This window comes from Canis lupus, chromosome 7, assembly GCF_011100685.1.
Source record: "Canis lupus familiaris isolate Mischka breed German Shepherd chromosome 7, alternate assembly UU_Cfam_GSD_1.0, whole genome shotgun sequence".
NCBI classification, from domain to species: Eukaryota; Metazoa; Chordata; class Mammalia; order Carnivora; family Canidae; genus Canis; species Canis lupus.
In genome coordinates this window covers 73,454,894-73,473,957 of record NC_049228.1, presented here as the reverse complement: position 1 = coordinate 73,473,957, position 19,064 = coordinate 73,454,894, and the positions used below count along the sequence as shown (strand labels likewise).

The window sequence follows — 19,064 nt, the reverse complement described above, 5'->3', positions numbered from 1 at the left end:
TAAAGATTAGGAGTGTCAGGTTGGTTGTTTGGGGAAAACCATGGGAACATACTGTTTCTCTTCTGAGATCCCAGCGAGCCACCCAGCCTTTACATCTATTATCTGAACCCCTCTGAGGGGGATGCAGTGAAACATCTCTCCTCTGATCGTTCTGGACCAAGGATTCTAGATGCTGTTGCATGTTTGCCCTGAGAACCTAAGCTGAAATGAAAAGCCACGTCGCTAAATACAAATTTACTTTGATTTTTTTTATCATGGCATTGAATTTCAAATATATTTTCTCTTGTTTTAAATGTTAGGGAAATGGACTCACTTTGAGCACCCAGGCCGAGGGCCTGTCATTACAGCCCTATGAAGAGTACCTGAACGTGGTCAGACTAGTGCCTGAGAACTTCCGAGATTTTAATAACAAAAGGGAGATAGATCGTGACCAGCTGATGACTGTCCTCGCCAATGTGACACATCTCTTGATCAGAGCCAACTACAATTCTGCAAAAATGGCTCTTTACAGGTGTGTATTGAAAGAGAGGGAAAGCTCATGGTGAGCATCCTCAATCTTGTCTTCATCTATTGATACTTGTGCCTTTTAAGTGTGATTTATTTTACTTGATTATTTTAAGGGCGCACCTAATGGAGCCAGCTGTTTTAAAACATACTTTTATTACTATAATTTTAGTGAAGATGTAATAATAGTTGTCCACGACAAATGTGCCTCAGTAGGAGATCATCTTGATGTCAGGATCAGAAACTTCCAGGGTGGTTTTCTGAGAAATACCTAATAAGATCACAATTGTCTGAACCATCTTGCATCTGGTTTTCACCTTCCTGATGTTAATGGTCTTAGATTTTACTATTTAATTTAAGCTAATGTTCTCATTTTCAGTCATTTTATTACTTCCAGCAGGTCAATTTCTGGCAATGCCAGGCTAAGCATACAAGTTGGACACAGCTAAAGCAAACACAGAATTACACATTTAAGGAAAATCTCCATATTCAAGATAGGATGATTGAATGGGTTAGTTTTAAAGTGCTTCAAGGGAACCCTGGGTGGCGCAGCGGTTTGGCGCCTGCCTTTGGCCCAGGGCGCGATCCTGGAGACCCGGGATCGAATCCCACGTCGGGCTCCCGGTGCATGGAGCCTGCTTCTCCCTCTGCCTATGTCTCTGCCTCTCTCTCTCTCTCTCTGTGACTATCATAAATAAAAAATTTAGAAAAAAAATAAATAAAGTGCTTCAAGTCAGACTGGGCAACATCAGACCCTTCCCACAGCTGGCTGGGCAATTGCTTGCCTTTGCACCAAATGTTTCAAAGGCTTTCCGGGGAATACGGATGTCTTTTGGAAATCATATTGGTGTGAAAATCTTTAGTTATTTACAAAAGTCGCATCACCTTTTTGTTTGAACAAAACCTTTAAGAATTCACCTTCATCAAGGTGTTAGATTATCATATGCAGGTGGATGTCTAAGTCACGTGATGACCCTGATCTATTGGTAGGTTGGATTCTGTCTCTTTGGATACAGCCAGCCCTAACGTTATAGACCTGGCCCTGGCCACTGAGGTGGAGCACTGTGAATGCCCCCAAGGCTACGCAGGGATCTCCTGTGAGGTAAGGCTCCTCTTCTTCCCTTCCTATTGCATTCCTTTTGTTCTTTCCTCAGGAGAAAAAAGCACATTGAGATTATACAATGACCCACACTTGGATTTTAACTTTAGAAACATAATGTTTGGTTCAGACTTCAGGGACCTATGGATATATTGGAAGTCACAATGTTTAAAATCTGGCGTACCTCTTCCAAGGGGGTCATGGGACCCCTGGAAATCCCCAGACTTAAGTCTACCCTCTTGCTGTAGTCAACTGGAAAGTTGCACTGCCCATGCCATATTTTGCATTTCTCAGCAAGATTGAACTTGATTGTATCTGAACATTTACAACTCACCAGGATGCCACCTAGAAAACATTAGACAAGCTAGGCCCATTTTAAGATTTTTTTATTGCCCCTGGCAATGTTAGCTTAGGTAAGCTCAACTTCACAATGAAATGTATGAAAGTGAGCTTGCAATCATCAGTGAAAGTAATCTGTTGCTAAAAAAATTTTTTGGACTATATTTTGAAACTGGATGTAAGTATTGATAATAACTATTCCACTGAGGACTTTCTATGTACTTGGCACTATCCTAAATTTCTGTAGGAAAGAGCTTTCAGGTTTCAAGCTTCATCTGTGCTGTTAACCAGCACATGGCCCTCCCTCTCCTGTGTTGAAGACTGAGGATGATTATGAACACTTTTCATTGGCTGTGAGTTTTTGGCAATCATTTTTACAAAGTGAGAACGTTTAACTTATAATTTGGTTTTATGAATCTTTATCAATTATCAACTTTGCAGTTAATAAAGTTGGCCTGTGCTTCATGATGTAGATTTTTAAATATTTCTATTTTAAATATTTTATACATTTTTTTTCTTTTTTGACCCCATGAACTTTTTTTTTTTTTTAGATGTACAACATTTATTTTTAGGCCAAGGAAATAGCTGTAAGATCGAATTCCTGTGGGCTTAACAGATAAATGACCTGATGGCTACTAGGGATGTGGCAATAGAGAGCTGGCAGAGAAAGTAGAAGCCCAGGCCAGCTAGACCAAGAGGGGGCATCAGTGAGCAGTCAGTGCTGGAGAACTCCAAGTCCACGGGGTTTGGAGGAAAATATGCTGATGTGCATGGGATGATGGCTCAAGGAAGCACGTGAAGCTTTCCACATAATTTTAACTACTTTTGTCAAGCATTTTTAAATTAGAAGCTGACATAAGGAATCAGACAGGTATTGGTGGGGAATGGAATTCTTGATAGCCCGATAGCCACCACACAGACCCCCAGGCAGCTCCTCCTCAGTGCCCATCTGTAGCCTGGCCCATTGTCCTTGACAGGAGCATGGCTGCATGGAGGTGTTAAGGGCACGTTCACAGGTCAGTGTGAATGAATGCATTTGTATATTACTCATATAATGAAAATGCAATTTTAATATTTTTTTTACAATAATGAAAACCAAATCCACACCCCTCATCCCATGGCCCCATGGGAGTATGCTGGCCTCCAAAGTAATCACTCCCCCGTGTACTCTAGACAGAGTGTATGTTCCATGTCACCCCAAGCATCCCTGTGACCCCAGGTGTGGGAGGTGTGCATAACCAACTTTGAATCTTTCCATTGGCACAATGGGCACAGTGTCTAACTGCTCATATGTTCCAGATTCAAGTATAAAATAGAGAGAATAGTTCTCAGGGTCATCATAAGAATTACATGAATGACTGTCTGGGATGGGCCCCTACACCTTGCAGGCTGGAGACAGCATCCATGAATAGCGCAGAAAGCACACCTGTAATGTTCGCTCAATTAAACTGATGCAGTTTGACACAGACCTACACTCGGGCACTTTGATGGTAATATTTAGTGAATTTGACCCAAAAGAAAACAAAATCAAGTTGAGAGGAAAATGTCCTCTTGGTTGAAACATTGATTAAGTGGCTAAGTGTTACATGATTTCTAATAATATTGTGGCAGGATACCACTGAGGAGGATGCTGACCCATTGTATAGCCACTAGGTTTTGGTGTGTATATTTCTACCTTTAGAAAGAAACAAGGAAGGGCGCCTGGGTGGCACAGTCAGTTGGGCATCTGACTTTTGATTTCAACTCAGCTCATGATCTCGGGGTCGTGAGATGGAGCCCCATGTAGGTCTCTGTGCTCAGTAGGGAGTCTGCTTGGGATTCTCTCTCTCTCTCCCTCTGTCCCTCCCCTGGCTTGTGCACTCTCTCTATCCCAAATAAATAAATCTTTAAAAAAAAGGAGGAACTGGATTATGGGGATAGTTGCACAATTCAGTAAGTTAACTAAAAACATCATTGAACTGTATCCTTAAAATGGGTGCGTTTTATAGCATGTAAATGATACCTCGATAAAGAAGTTTGAGGGCAAAGAAGTGCGTTTCTCTCCTATAGAAAATGGAAAAGTTTATGTTTCTAACGTATTAAAAAGATGATTTGTATAATTTACAAGCATGTGTCACCCATCCGTCTTTTGCAGTCCTGCCTCCCTGGCTATTATCGAGTGGATGGAATACTCTTTGGAGGAATTTGTCAGCCCTGTGAATGCCACGGCCATGCAGCTGAATGTGATATTCACGGCGTTTGCTCTGTGAGTCTTTGGAAAAAACCTGGAATACCCCCTCCTACCCATTCCAAAGCTGTCTCCTGTGCAAAAATGTTTTTTTTTTTTTAAAATACTTCTTCCGTAGGAGATTATCCTAGCCCTGTAGACCCCAAAGGAAATTTGCAGACTTAACTCCATGTCATAGTATATTTTCTGCTTTTTCCTCCCTCTTTTTTGAAAAAAAGTTACTTTGGTGAAAAGGAATATATAATTTCATTGCAGGTTTGTTAGAACAATGAATTCACTTCGTAAAATTATAAGGCGATAGAAAGGTAGAAAATATTATCCACTGATTAAAAAGGATCAGGTCTTTTAAATGAAAGTGCTAGAATTTCTTTACCATATTACACAGTATGTCATAAAAGGAATAATAGGACTTCTAGTAATCACTCTCTTTTGTGTAATATATAATGCTTTATAGTTGTTAGCTCGGATAAACTCTTCAAACAAGTGCTTCTTTCATGCAACATGAGTTGAAACATGGCTTGTCGAATATGCAGTTAATCTTGAAAATGAACTTTGGGGCAGATACAGCACAAGACTTGTTTTTTAACTTCAATCAGGAATTCTTTTAGGCTCTTTTGCCTGGAAGCCGGGCCTCGCTCCTGGGTTCTAATGGATGTACTGCACATAGCTGGAGTGAATACGTATGTTAATCAGCTGAATCCTATACACCATACAGGGAAATGGTCATGCTCTTTCCAAAAGACATTGATTGAGTCCCAAGGCTAGGGAAAATTAGTTATCAGACCCATGGAGAAGATCTCATCATGATGCCATGGATTGCTTATTCTCTCTAGAGCCTAGTTTTTCTTGATTCTGTAAGTAAAGCTTTCATTTTGTGCTTTGTTCGTTTCATCATTCCAGAGAGCAAGTGTCTATAGGACTTATGATGGTTTGCACATACTTTCTGTCCCTTGGGATCAGTTTCCCAGAGCTTGATGAGGTCATTGGTTTTTGTTTTTTGTTTTGTTTTGTTTTGTTTTGTTTTCCCAACACCTCTGCCTTTCCCTTTATGTTTGGAAGGCCAGCCTTCCAGGGACATCTGCCAACAGTTGGAGGTGGTCAGCAGGTTGTGGTTGGGGCATCCATGGCTTTAGGTACAGATAGGCCAAAAAGGTATTTGCACGTGCTTCTGTTAACATATCTTCACAAAAAATATATACTTATATTGAAGTGAAAATGCTAAGTAGCAACTGACCTCTAAGTTCTAATTATAATAAATGATAATAAGTTTTACAGCTGAAAAATGTTTAGGAATAATGTCAGATGTGCAGAAAGACTACAAAATTAGTGTGGCGAGATCCTGTGCAACCTTTACCCTGATTCCCTGGATGCTCGGATCTCGCGTTACCATAGTATAGTGATCAAAAGTGAGAAATTAACACTGGCGCGATCTCATTAGCTGAACTGTGGACTCCACTCAGATGTCGTCAGATTTTTCCATTCATGTCCCCTTTCCAACCTCACATCCAGAACTGCATTGCACTTGCCTCCTTCAATCCATTACAGGCTCCTCAGGTTTTCTTTGTCTTTCATGACTGTGGCACTTTTGAGGAGCCCTGGACATTCCCTGGAATGTCAGCTAGAGCGTGTCTGTTTTCTTGTGATTAGGTTGATGTTTTGCATTTCAGGCAAGACGTGAAGGTGATGTGCCCCCTGGGTGCATGCTGTCGCAGACATGAGATGCCATGGTGTTCATCCTGGGGAGGTTAGGCTGGGACACTTGGATAAGGTGGTGTCTGCTAGGTTTTTCCACTATAAAGTTATTATTTTTATCTTTTTAAGTAATTCATGTTTGAAGAGGCAAAAAAAATAAAAATTTAGATTGGGATTTAAGGAAATATAAAAACTTGGTAGCATCACTTGTCTGTTTCATCTAACTTTGCTTTTTTTTCCTACTCTATTTTAAGAAGAAACCTTTTAGTTCTCCTTTTTGGATAGCCATGTATAGCCCTGGGCTTTGTACATAGCCATCTGGCTTCCAGGAGTCAATTCCTTATTTACAGGTTATCACAGAGAAGGTTCCAGTTGTTCTTAGGGCCCTTATGTGTGTTTTTTTTTTAGATGCTTTTAGGTTTACAGCAAAACTGAGGGGAAGGTATGGAGGTTGCCCATATTCTCCTCCTTCCCATACCAGCTCCACCAACAGGGCAGGTAATTTCAAGGTCTGGGACCCAAGAAAGCATTGAAACAGACCCTTGGTAGTTTTTGTTTTGTTTTGTTTTGTTTTTTAGCAGAACTACGTAATGGCTTTCCCAAAGAGAAATAAAGCCTTATCTGGTCCTTTGAGCAAAGAAATCATATCATAGATATTTTACAAGTGGACATAATTAAATGTGTTTTAATGAAACTAGTTGTTTTTGCAGAATACTGTTAGCTCAACCATGTAGCCATTTACCAAAGCCAGTTGCATTTTGAATTAATTTGGGATAATTATAAAAATCAAGGTCATATAGGGATGGGGAGAAAAAAAAAAAGAGTCTAAGACATTCTTACCAAAATGTCACTTGAGGACCAGCAACCTACATGTCATCTGGATTTTTTTTTAAGATTTTATTTATTTATTCACAAGAGAGAATAAATAAGAGAGAGGCAAAGACCCAGGCAGAGGGAGAAGCAGGCTCCATGCAGGGAGCCCGATATGGGACTCGATCATGGTACTCCAGGATTACACCCTGGGCTGAAGACAGATGCTCAACTGCTGAGCCACCCGGGCATCCCATCTGGGGATTTTTTAGACATGCAGCACCCAGGCCCTATGTCAGACTTCCTGAATCGAATGACATTGAAACCAGGTGATTTGTAAACAATTCCAGCTTAGAGTTAGGTCAAGGGTAACTCTACATAAAACTGGTGAAAGTCTGGGGCACCTGGGTGGTATAGTCGGTTAAGCCTCTGACTCTCGGTTTTGGCTCAAGTCATGATCTCAGGGTCCTGCGATCGAGTCCCACATTGTTAAGCTCTGCGCTTTGTGGAGTCAGCTTGAGATTCTTTCTCCCTCCCCCTCTGCCCCTCCCACTGATGTGCTCTCTCTCTCTCTCTAAAATAAGTAAGTAAATATAAATTGGTGAAAGCCTGTTTAAAAGGATGTAATACAAAACTTACAGTCTCAAATTAAGTTTAACAAATGGGAAAACTTTTATCAACCTCAGGAATTATAGAAAAGTATATCATTTAGAAACTGGAAATATTATTTAAATTGTTGAATGAAAACTGGCCAAGAAGGTATTTAAAATGAATGGCTCTCAAAGAAGGGGGTAGAGGGAAGTGGATGGCAAGGTGGACCCACAGGTGGGTGGTGAGTAAGTGAGTACAGGCAGGGGTAGGTAGAGATCACAGGAGAAAGTTCTGGATGGCAGCAGCATGAGGGGGTCATGGGAGGCCCTAGGGAGACCAAGAAAGAATATGGGGAATAGGCTCAGCTTTACCTTGGGCCATGCAGCTGCCCTCATGCCCAGTGTGGCTTCCCACCTGCCCTCATGCCCATTCATCTCTCCTGCATACCTTCTGTACCCCTGATGCAGAGTCACCTCCTGTACCCCTGATGCAGAGTCACTCTGCTTTCTATAGAGATGTTTTCAAAAAGGAAATAAGTCTTTCGTAGTTTCCCTGTACTTATCATTTCTGATACTCTTCAATTCTTGATCTAAATCCAAGATTTCATCTGTTTCCATGTTCCTGCCTCCTGAAGAACTATTTTTAGCATTTCTTCAGTGTAAGTCTGACAGTGGACAAAGTCTCTCACGTTTTGTTTACCTGAAAAAGGCTTTCCTTCACCTTTGAGTTGGAAAGAGATTTTTGCAGATATTTTTCAGCACTTGAAAGCTGTTCTGTTTGTTTGTGGCTTGCGTTGTTTCAAAGGAAAAAGCAGTAGTTATTCTTATCCATGTAACTCTCTGTGTTGTCTTTTTATCTTCTCTGCCTGCTTTTTTAGATTTTTTTCTCCTTATGAATCACATTTGTTTTCTGTTTGTTTGCTTCTTCTGTATTTGGAAATCATTTTGAATGTATATGCAAAAGTTGTAGGAAGAAAACTAGTACTGAGAGCACCTACCTTTTACCCAGCTTCACCTGTTGTTAACATTTTCCCCATTTGCTGTATTCTCATGATCTGTTTATCTAATCATAATGCTTTTTCTAAAGCACTTGAGAATAAGCTGTGCTCATTTATCCCTAAATACTTCAGTGTATATGTCCTGAGAATAAGGATTTTCTCTTAACATAACCACAGTACATTATCAACTTCAATAAATACAACTTTGGTATTTTACTCTTTCTAATCTACCATCCATTTTTCCATTTTGCTGGTTAACTCAATTATGTCCTTTATGGCATTTCTTCCCCACCACAGGCCCCTGACTAGATCATGCATTGCATTTTATCGTCATGTCTCTCTAGTCGTCTTTAATCTGAAGTTCTTCCATGACGTTTCTTTGTCTTTTATGATAATGACACTTTGAGGAACACAGTCATTTTTCCAAAAATAAAATGCCCCTTATTTGGGGATCTTCTTTTGTTTTTTCCATGAACAGAGTCAGGTTATACCTTTCAGGCCAAAACAGTTCATTAGTGATGTTGCAGAGAACCACATGTGGAAGCCCACAGTGTCCACTGTCGCTCGCTGGTGGCGTGAATACTGATTACACACGCCAGGTGTCGGTCAGTTTCTCCACTGTATATTTACTATTATTTTGCATTTAATAAGCAGCATGAGGGAGACACCTTAAGACCATGCAAGTATCATATATTCTCTGTCAGAATTTCCCTAGTTTTAGCAGGCTCTGATGATTCTTGCCCCACCAACACTTAACTTACTATGATGTTTGCAGAGGATGGCTCTCCAGCTCCAGCACTTCTCCATGTTTATTGGCTGGCACACAGCATGCTGTAAGCCCTTCTTATGGTTATTTATTTACCTACTTGTTATCTGTCTGGACCCGTGGATTCCAAATTCTCCCAGATTTGATTAGTGGAAGCATATCCAGTCGTTTCTGATTGTGTGATGAATATTGTTCATTGTTAAGTTTTTGGATTTTGTTACTTTCCTTTAAAGAATGTCGGAGTTTGTTTTGGCAGGTGGTTAAATTGTCATAGGTCAGCTGGATTTGTTTCAAGGTTTGTTTTTAAGTTTTGTTGGGGTGGGTCTAGTATAACTTCTACTCCAGGGCAAGTTTAGCCCTACTGCAAACGAGTTTTTCTTCTGGGGTCTCTACTGGGTGCTCTGGGTGTTTAACAGAGACTACCCACACCAGCTGGTTACAATTCCAGTGTCCCTGGGTCTGTGTGAGTTCTTAATTGCTCAGCCGGCCACATGGAAATGCACTCCACACACGAGAAGCTTGGATTCTGTAGCTATTTATAAGGGGGCTCCTGTGCAGATTTCTAGAGTTCTTATTCTGTGAAGTTCCAATATTCTGCCTCAATTGCTGCAGCTCCAGTCTCCCTAAATTCTGACCTCTGTCTCCTCAACTCAGCAAGACCTCCACATTCTGCTTGGGTCGCCCCACTCCCTGCACCCAGCTTAGCAAGTGTCTCCAGGAAGAAAGACATGTGGTTGTGGGGTTTCATCCTGCCACCTCCCTTCTCTCAGGTAACCCTGTACCCCTCTGTTGCCCAGTGTCAGAAAGAAGTTGTTCAATATGTTCGGTTCTAGTTTTTCTACTTCTTTCCTACAGAAGGGCAAGTCTGGTAGGAGTTACTCCAATGTGGGCAGAAGTGAAAGCTTCCCATTTATACAGATTACACAGATTATACAAATTAAAACTTTGTTATTAGTTAATCTGGAAAAACAAGCAACCCTTCCTCATGTAACCGAGTTTGGTGATTTGTTTCAGCATCTTATCTTTTTTTTTTTCACTCTGGCTTCAAGTTATTTTTAGATTAATCAGAGAATCTTTTAAGGAAGCCTGACCTGAGTCTTCTCTTCATGCGTGTGTTCTAGGTGTGCAAGCACAACACCACGGGGGACCACTGTGAGCAGTGCGCACCCGGCTTCTATGGGCTGCCTTCCCGAGGGACGCCTGGGGACTGCCAGCGGTGTGCCTGCCCCCTCTCCACGACCTCCAACAAGTAAGCTTGGCACCCCCACCAGTGGAGCCGGCCCAGCACGGCCCAGATTTCTGTTCAGATGAGTACTGATGTGTTCAGAGCAAGACCTTGTGTGTGAGGAGAGTATGTTATCCAGGGGTAATTAATTAGGATTAAAGACGGAGGGGTGACTTCTCTCTCTTCAAAAAGAACTAGTTTGGTGTGTTAAATTATATTGAAAAAGTTATGTGATGGCAAGAAAATGTGCATAGTTTTGTTCCTCTTGGTCTAATGTTGCTCATGAGTTCTTTCAGTGTATATCTGGTGTACCTGCCAGTAGGCTAGGAGGCATAGAGTACACAGACATGTATAAAACCTTGTTCCTGGCCTTAAGGAGTTTTTGCTATAATGACCAAAATATGTAAATAGGAGGCTTATTGAAAATGTGCTGAATTCATTTCATGATTCAACCAATATTTATTGAGGGCCTGCTATACACTGAGTATCATGGTAGGTACTCGAGTGTCAAAGTGTTCATCCATGGCTGTTGGTCCCCTGGAACCCGCTGTGTGGTCATAACTAAAGTGGAGGTATGTCCACTGTCAGGAGAGTGGGATCTGCCAGGACTCCGAGGAACGCCCTGAGATGAGGCTTGAAGGATGAGGAGGACTTAGAAGGCCATAGAGAAGGGTGTTCTGGGCCCATGATCCTGCTGAGAAATCATAGATGGTTCTGGAGCACAAGGCAGGAGAAGGGTGGAAGGAGCCAGCAATGCACAAGGCCTTGTTTGCCATGCTGGGGCCTGTGAGTCATAAGCCAGCGGTTTGAAAACCCGTTTCTCTCTCACTCCTTTACCTTTTAGGACTCTCCCTCCACCCAACCCAGAGAACTCCCTCATGGGGATTTTTATTTGAAACTCCACTGCATAAAACAGATACAACCAGGACTACTCTCATGAAATCATAGGGGGGCTCTCAACTGCTTTGCTCCACAGGCCCCCTAGACCCAGGCACAGAGGTTGAAGGGACCTCGGCCAGCAGTGGGATCCTTTGGGGAATGTTGATGGGCTGTCATGTGTAAGCTAGAGCTCACTCTTGGCCAGTGTGGGCAGGGCTCTGAGGCAGGCCCACCAGTGCCAGGGAATCCAGGGAGGGGAACTTGGCTTGGCTAGGAAGTGCATCAGAGAAGTCTTCCTGGAGGAGATGGCTGCTGAGTGGGCATGGGAGATGAGGTGAACCCAGGCAGAGAGGGGAAGAAGTGCCCCCTGGGCTGAGGGACAAGCTGGAGCCAGGAGCACTGAGTGTCCAGTGTCCAGGAGAGAGGCTCATGAGGTGGGCTGCATGGTTGGGGGCCAAGGTTCTGGAGTGAAGACCTGTTGAAAGTTTGTAAGGAACGGTAAAAGGCTGGGATTTATTTATTTATTTTTTTTAAGGCTGGGATTTAAAATGTTTAGAAATTCTGTACCACCCATTGGAAAATTGTGTTTGTTTGTCCTGTTTTGACAGTTTCAGCCCCACCTGCCACCTAGAGGCTGGGGATGAAGTGGTGTGTGATCAGTGTGCCCCAGGATACTCCGGATCTTGGTGTGAGAGGTACTCTGCATCACTCAACTGACTTCCAGAAGTTGCATCAAACTTTTAAAAATTAAATATCAGTTATATGTGTTTATTTTTAAACATTTAGCTAAGTATGATTTTAGAGTTTGTGTGTATAATTATTATTTCACATAATTATAGAGAAAAACCAGTGCATTGATTAAAAAGCTAGTGTGAAAACTCCCTGGGAATTCTTCAAGAACAGAGTTTGGCCTCCTTGAGCTGATGTAAATTCTCATCCATGACAATAGAAAACAGCGGGGAGCCGGTGTTTACTGTTCACAGGCTGAGATAGCCATTACTCTGGATAGTTCCATAGGTTAGGGCTGATTTGATTTAATGGCTGTCTTCTGGCGCCTGAAAGCCAACACTGTCTTTTCTCACATGGAAAACTCAGTGCCCAGCTCTGGCCGGTCCCTAGGAGAACCACGTCACACCCGAGGCATGCAGGTCCGGTTGGCCTGGAGTGGAGTGCACATCTACTGGGATTTATGGCTCATTGTGGTTGCGCTCTCTGTCCTCACAATGAGTGGGGAAAATCTGAATGTCCGAGCTTGGTGTTGCATTGCTTCACAATAAATCTTATGTCAGTCTGATTTGCTAACCATTCAGAGAATCCTTGGATGGTGGGGTAATGTCTAGAGAAAGTGCATTCATTTGGATCCCTCTTTCAATCTTTCATGCAGATGCGCAGACGGTTACTATGGAAACCCAACAGTGCCCGGGGAATCCTGTGTTCCTTGCAACTGCAGCGGCAATGTGGACCCCTTCGAGGCGGGTCACTGTGACTCTGTCACCGGAGAGTGCCTGAAATGCATTGGGAACACGGACGGTGCCCACTGTGAGAGGTGTGCTGATGGCTTCTATGGGGACGCTGTGACAGCCAAAAATTGCCGCGGTGAGTGTCTGGGCTGTGAAGTCAGAGCCCTTACTATCACCACGTGGAGTCTCCCTCCATCCACTTATATGTGTCAATAAGGGCTAAGCCTGTGGGGTAACTATCTTGATTGGTGCCTGTGTTAATACCGGTGTAACCCAAACACTCCCCGGTGTGCCCTGCCTTAGCTTGATCTCTTACTACAGAGCAGGTCAGGTGGCCTGGAAGATATAGACGCCCTTCCACTGGGGGAGAAAGTGGTGCCTGATGGGGTGCACGCTCTGCATGCTCCTGGGCCCGGGGAGAAGGTACACTCGAGCCAAAGCCGGCAGTGTTTGTGAGGGACAGGCTCAGGGGTCTCAGGGGTCCTTGATGGGATTTCAAGATGTGGGGTGCAAAATGGGAAGGCTCTATCCCTGGAGTCTCACAGGTCTGTGCCTGAACTACTGACGCACTCCTTGACCTTGTGCTGCTCCCTTCCTGACATTGTGGATCACTTAGAACCCCTCACTGAGGGGCAGCCCGGTAGGCTCAGCGGTTTAGCGCCGCCTTCGGCCCAGGGCCTGATCCTGGAGACCCCGGATCCAGTCCCACGTCGGGCTCCCTGCATGGAGCCTGCTTCTCCCTCTGCCTGTGTCTCTGCCTCTCTCTTTCTCTCTCTGTGTGTCTCATGAATAAATAAATAAAATCTTTAAAATAAAAAAAATAATAAAAGAACCCATCACTGAAGAAAGCAGACTTTCCCATACCTGAGATGACAAGCTTATAGCCTCAGGGCTGATGGAGTCTTCAGATTTTTATGCAGAGCTCTTGAAGGTGTGAAAGAATAAAAATGACAATTTTACATTATTTTAATAATTTCCCATAAATGCAAAGTCCTGCTATGCTGTTACAACCTGGGGACGCACGAGGCTGCTAGCAATACAGAAAAGGTACTTTCCCAGGCAGCCCTCGAGAGAGGGAAGAGGCTTTGTAGCCTTGGGCCAGTCAACTTGATCCTCAGCAGCGTGGCCACCTTGACCATGCTGATTAGCATAGTAGGACCAGGACCACCTCCTGGTTATGGAGGATAATTATGGTGACCAGTATTTGTGGAAAGCTTCCAAGTATACACTATACTCATGTCGTTCCTTTTCATCTTTACTGCAAACCTTGATGATCCATTACTTCATTCATTCATCGCTTATTGTGCATTTGTTACTTCCCAGAGCACTGTACAAGTATCATCAGAGGAGCTGGAAAAATTTTGGCCCAGCTCTACTGGGGAGATACATGTGATGATGTGGATCTCAGGCCTTGGAGTCTGACTAATGTAGGTTAGAGCTCAGGGTTGGTCACAATCAACTGTGACATTGGGCAAATTTATTAACTTCTCTGAGCCACTGTTTCCTTAAAATGGACCTAGTTATATATACATTGTGTGTGTGTGTGTGTGTGTGTGTGTATGTGTTAAGGCCTTTGTAAGAAGTAATTGGGATAAAAACTTAAAGTTCTGGAAATGAAATAAATGGTAGCTATTATAAATGCTAATAATAAAAATAGTACTTTTTATTATTTTTCTATAGTAATGCTGTCCTAGTAGCAATGTAAATGAAGCATGTAATTTTAAATTTTCTAGTCACCACATAAATAAAAAGACATAGATGAAATGTGTTTTATTTTAAGATTTTATTTCTTTTATTTATGAGAAACACAGAGAGAGACAGAGAGAGGCAGAGACACAGACAAAGGGAGAAGCAGGGAGCCTGATGTGAGACTCCATCCCAGGATCCCCGGATCACAACCTGAACCAAAGGCAGACGCCCAACCACTGAGCCCCCCAGGCATCCCAGATGAAATGTATTTTAGTAGTACATCTTATTTTACCCAATTATAAAAGTAGTATCTTTTTGTCACGTACTTAGATTTTTAAAGTATTAATGAGATGTCTGCTTTCCTTTTTAACATTAAGTCTTCAAAATTCATTGCATATTTTATAGCCTATTTCAATTAGGATGCTAAGTTTTCATAAGAAGTACTTGATCTGTATTTAGATTACATAAAATTTGCAGTTGCAAAAGGGAATTTACATATCTAAGTTGTTCACATGTATTTAAATGTTTCTCATTATGATCAAAAAAATAATTTTCCTTCATATTTGCAACTTCATAGACAAAACTGCTTCACTATTTTGCATACAAAGGAGATCTTGGTGATGAACGGAGGTGAGGGAGGAGGGTCAGAACAGACAGGGTTTGGGTCTGGGTCCGAGTCATTGGACCAGGTCTTAGTTTAAGTGATATTAGAGATCATGTCGGTCTGTCCCATCAGCCACATCTGCAGGGGTCAGGAGATGCACATGCAGTGCCAGGCGGAGAGGACTAGCAGCATTCCAGGGCGATGGATGGATGACCACCCCGGGGTTTGCACAAAGCTCCGTAGGGCCCAAGGCAGTCCATGGGTGCCTCTGGAGGAAACGCCTCTTGATGTGCAGCTTGAAGGATTGGTAGGAGACCCCCGGGTGGGCTGACAGGTGGTGGGAAGGTGTCATCCAGGCCAGGGGGGCAGAGTCTGGAAAGAGTGTGCTGGAAAGTGAAAGGCAGGGTCAGGCCAGGACAGGAGCCATAGTTGACGGGTGGAAAGCAGGCCACATCCAGGGTGGAGAGCGCTGACCTCTGTCCTGGGCTCCATCTCACTTGAACAGGGGTGCGTCTGACCAGATCTGTGTTGAACAGTCACTCTGGAACCACTGTGGGGGACACAGTGGATAAGAAGAGAGCCAAGGCCAGAAGAGAAACTTGCCAGAAAAGTTAGAGGGCTTCCAGTAGAGCCTTTGTCATGGGGGTAAAAGTGAAGGTAGAAACTAGAAAATCTTGGGACGCTGAAGGGCTTTGCTAGTCAGCCTCTTGATTTCAGCTCAGGTCCTGATCTCAGGGTTGTGAGGTCAAGCCTCGGGTCAGGCTCTGTGCTCAGTGGGGAGCCTGCTTGGGATTCTCTCCCTTTCTCTCTCTTTCTCTCTGAAAGAAAGAAAGAAAGAAAGAAAGAAAGAAAGAAAGAAAGAAAGAAAGAAAGAAAGAAAGAAAGAGAAAGAAAGAAAGAAAGAAAAAGAAAGAAAGAGAAAGAAAAAGAAAGAGAAAGAAAGAAAGAAAAAGAAAGAAAGAAAGAAAAAGAAAGAAAGAAAGAAAGAAAGAAAGAAGAAAGAAAGAAAAGAAAGAAGAAAGAAAGAAAGAAAGAAAGAAAGAAAGAAAGAAAGAAAGAAAGAAAGAAAGAAAGAAAGAAAGAAAGAAAAGAAATTGGAAGATCTCTGTGTGGACTGGAGTTGGGAGGGGATGGGGCTCAGGATTGGGTCTGGATCCAGGTTGGTGGCCCAGGCAGCTAGACTGCTTACAGACTGACAGTGTCTGGGCTCTTTCTAGTCTCCAAGCATTTACACATTCTATTCTTTCCTCATTTCCTTTTTCCTGCCCCCCCCCTCCAGCTTTGATGGATGAATTCTTATTATTTCTGGATATTTCATTAGAAATCCACCCAGACCTATAATAGGATCCCTTTATGGACTTCCCAGATGCCCCACAGGCTAATATACTACCGTGTTTTACTAGGTTAACCTCAGTGGCAATGTCAGTATTCAGTATTACTGACATGGGAATTCCTAGGGGGGTGTTGGGGAAACATTTGGATGTTCAGACATGCAGGAACCAGGGAAGAAATGGAGCCCAGAGAAGGGCGCCTGTGTGGCTAGTGGTTCAGCTTCTGCCTTTGGATCAGGGTATCATCCCGGTCCTGGGATCAAGTCCCACATTGGGCTCCCAACAGGGCACCTGCTTCTCCCTCTGCCTGTGTCTCTGCCTCTCTCTGTGTCCCTCATGAATAAATAAATAAAATCTTTTTTTAAAAAAAGAGAAATATACCGTAATGTGATATGGTGACAAACCAACAACACGGTAAATACATCATCAGTATTTTGTGATGCTCATACAGTGAACTTTGATGTTTCCTCAGAGGAAGGGGAAGCTTTCAGTGAGACACAGAGGGGGAGATAAGAGAAGGAGGGAGGAACCCAGAGGTGGTCCCTGACCTCAGCGAGAGGGAAATTACAAGGGGAGGGAGTGGCCACGGGTCCCATCTCACTGGAAGATAGAACAAAGATGAAGACCAAGGATGTGCACTTTGAATGTGAAGTCCTGGGAGATTTCACGAGGAGCAGTGTTTGCAGCCAAGAGGCATGAAGGGAAGGTGAATTTGAAGGTGCTAGAGGAAGGGAGGGCGACAGGGAGATGGGACCTCAGGTCGCCAGGTGTGTGTGTGTGTGTGTGTGTGTGTAAACATGTGTGGCACAGCAGAGGCCAGGAGGAGGGGACCCACCAAGGCCTTGGCGGGGGGTTGGAGGGCACTCGGGGAAGCACCCAGGTTGGTCAGGAGGGGAAGTGTGGGCTAGAATCTTTGTTGTGGTTTCCTTAGGAAGGAAAGGGCAGGCAGGATAAGCAGGTTTAGGATTGGCTACTTGGAATAATTGCAGCAGGCTCTGGGGCAGGGGGGCTGTACCTAACTGTCAGATGCATGGCCCTGGGGTGAGGGGTCAGGGGGATTGTGGAAGTGAAGCCTAAATGAACAGAGGTCCTAGGAAGTCCTTTGTGGGGGTGAGCTCTGGATTGGTTTGTTTGTTGGCATATGAAAGGCATGCTGGCAGGCAAGCCATGTACTCGCTCTAGGCATCCACTAGCCTTGGGAAGGGCAGTCTCCAGGGTCCCTGAGGCCCCAGGAGGCATGCTTAACACAGCTGGTGAGTTGAGTGTTCAAAGGTAAGCTACAGAAATGGGGCCCCTAGCACTTCCCCAGCCTCCTGCTGAGGGACTCACAGATGATCCGCTTACACCAGAGAATACCTCCCTTTCTTCTGATCATCAGCCTTCCAGCATCTACCATGGCTCCACCTCCCCTGCAGAATGCTGACACACACCAAGTGCGCTTGGGCTTGACAGATTTGTGAAGTTTTTCTTTTCTTTTTTTTTTTTTTTCACATCGTTTTACCATGTGACAGAGAACGTGCATTTCCTGAGTCCAAGCGTTTATCGATAGTCTATGTTTCTATGGAGTATTTTTTCAGCTTATTAAATATTTGTAATAAGCAGCATATTGACAGCTGTGCTATAAATATCAACAATTTCTAGGAGCCATTAAATTGTATCACTTTGTAAAGGCGGGGGACTTTGTAGTTTGAACATCAGTACCTTAACTATAGATGAAACTGAAATGTGTGGCCTGAAGGTAAGTGTATTAGAGCTACAGATGACTCATGACTTAGGACAGGGAAATGTTCTACGTTAAACTATGAAATGTAATAATAGCTATTTAGATTGTTATAATGGAGCTTTAAAATATTAAATAAATACACGATTAGAATGCAAGCTGGTGACTAAATTGATTTTTGAAATCTCCATCGTATGTTTTTTATTAAGATTCATTGATAAACATTGGTGGCTCATTTTTTACAATTTCAAGGAACTCCTGAAGTTGGTTAAGATCATTTGCTAATTATTATCTTAATAGCTTCAGTGGTTTTTCTGTGGGATGGCTCCTTCCACCAACCCTGGGTTGGTTTACTCTTCAGAAATCCACTAAATTAAAATTTATTGCAAAGTAAATTTTTTAGTTTAATGATTTGAAACATGAATGTTTAAAATTTTTCCTTTGGGGATTAAGGGATCTTTTTACAATCATACCCAGAAATGGGCACAACTATGTCTCTTGTGTGTGTGTGTGTGTGTTAGCCTGTGAATGCCATGGAAAAGGCTCCATTTCTGATGTCTGCCATCTTGACACTGGACTCTGTGACTGCAAACCTCATGTGACTGGACAGCAGTGTGACCAGTGCTTGGTAAGATGCCTATTGGTCGTTGTCTACAATTAAAGTGTTTGTCAGTGATGCCTATAGTTGATACCTTAACCTTGGTTCAAATGAAATGGACTTGGTGACTGCCAGCAAGAGCTAATGCCCAAACACGGCTGCTGAATGCTGTGTATCTCTACCTACACAGTGTGACTTCAGTTTACAAAGGACTGCAATGATGTCATGAACTCTTAATGATTCTATGAAACATTTTATGTTTGATTTGGGAAACATCCTCATAAGTATTAGTGGCTAACTAAAATGTATTCTGGCTTCCACGACCCCACCCCTCCTGTGAAACAGCCTGGCTATTACGGGTTGGACACGGGGCTGGGGTGCCTGCCCTGCAACTGCAGCGCGTCAGGCTCCATGTCCGATGACTGCACAGAGGATGGCCAGTGTCACTGCCTACCAGGCGTAGCTGGGGAAAAGTGCGACAGGTGTGCGCGGGGCTTCTATGCATACCAGGACGGTGGCTGTACACGTAAGCT

General features: G+C 43.3%; 1 protein-coding gene across 1 annotated transcript in view; it reads left to right on the top strand.

Moving 5' to 3' along the window:
* The window catches only part of LAMA1 (laminin subunit alpha 1), a 155,273-nt gene that overhangs the window by 70,880 nt on the left and 65,329 nt on the right, over window positions 1-19,064 (top strand). The window contains exons 14-21 of the mRNA XM_038543810.1: window positions 300-511; window positions 1,495-1,606; window positions 4,077-4,187; window positions 10,147-10,274; window positions 11,738-11,824; window positions 12,514-12,725; window positions 18,455-18,561; window positions 18,877-19,057. Of these exons, the coding sequence (XP_038399738.1) occupies window positions 300-511; window positions 1,495-1,606; window positions 4,077-4,187; window positions 10,147-10,274; window positions 11,738-11,824; window positions 12,514-12,725; window positions 18,455-18,561; window positions 18,877-19,057 (1,150 nt within the window). The remainder of the gene's footprint in view (window positions 1-299; window positions 512-1,494; window positions 1,607-4,076; window positions 4,188-10,146; window positions 10,275-11,737; window positions 11,825-12,513; window positions 12,726-18,454; window positions 18,562-18,876; window positions 19,058-19,064) is intronic.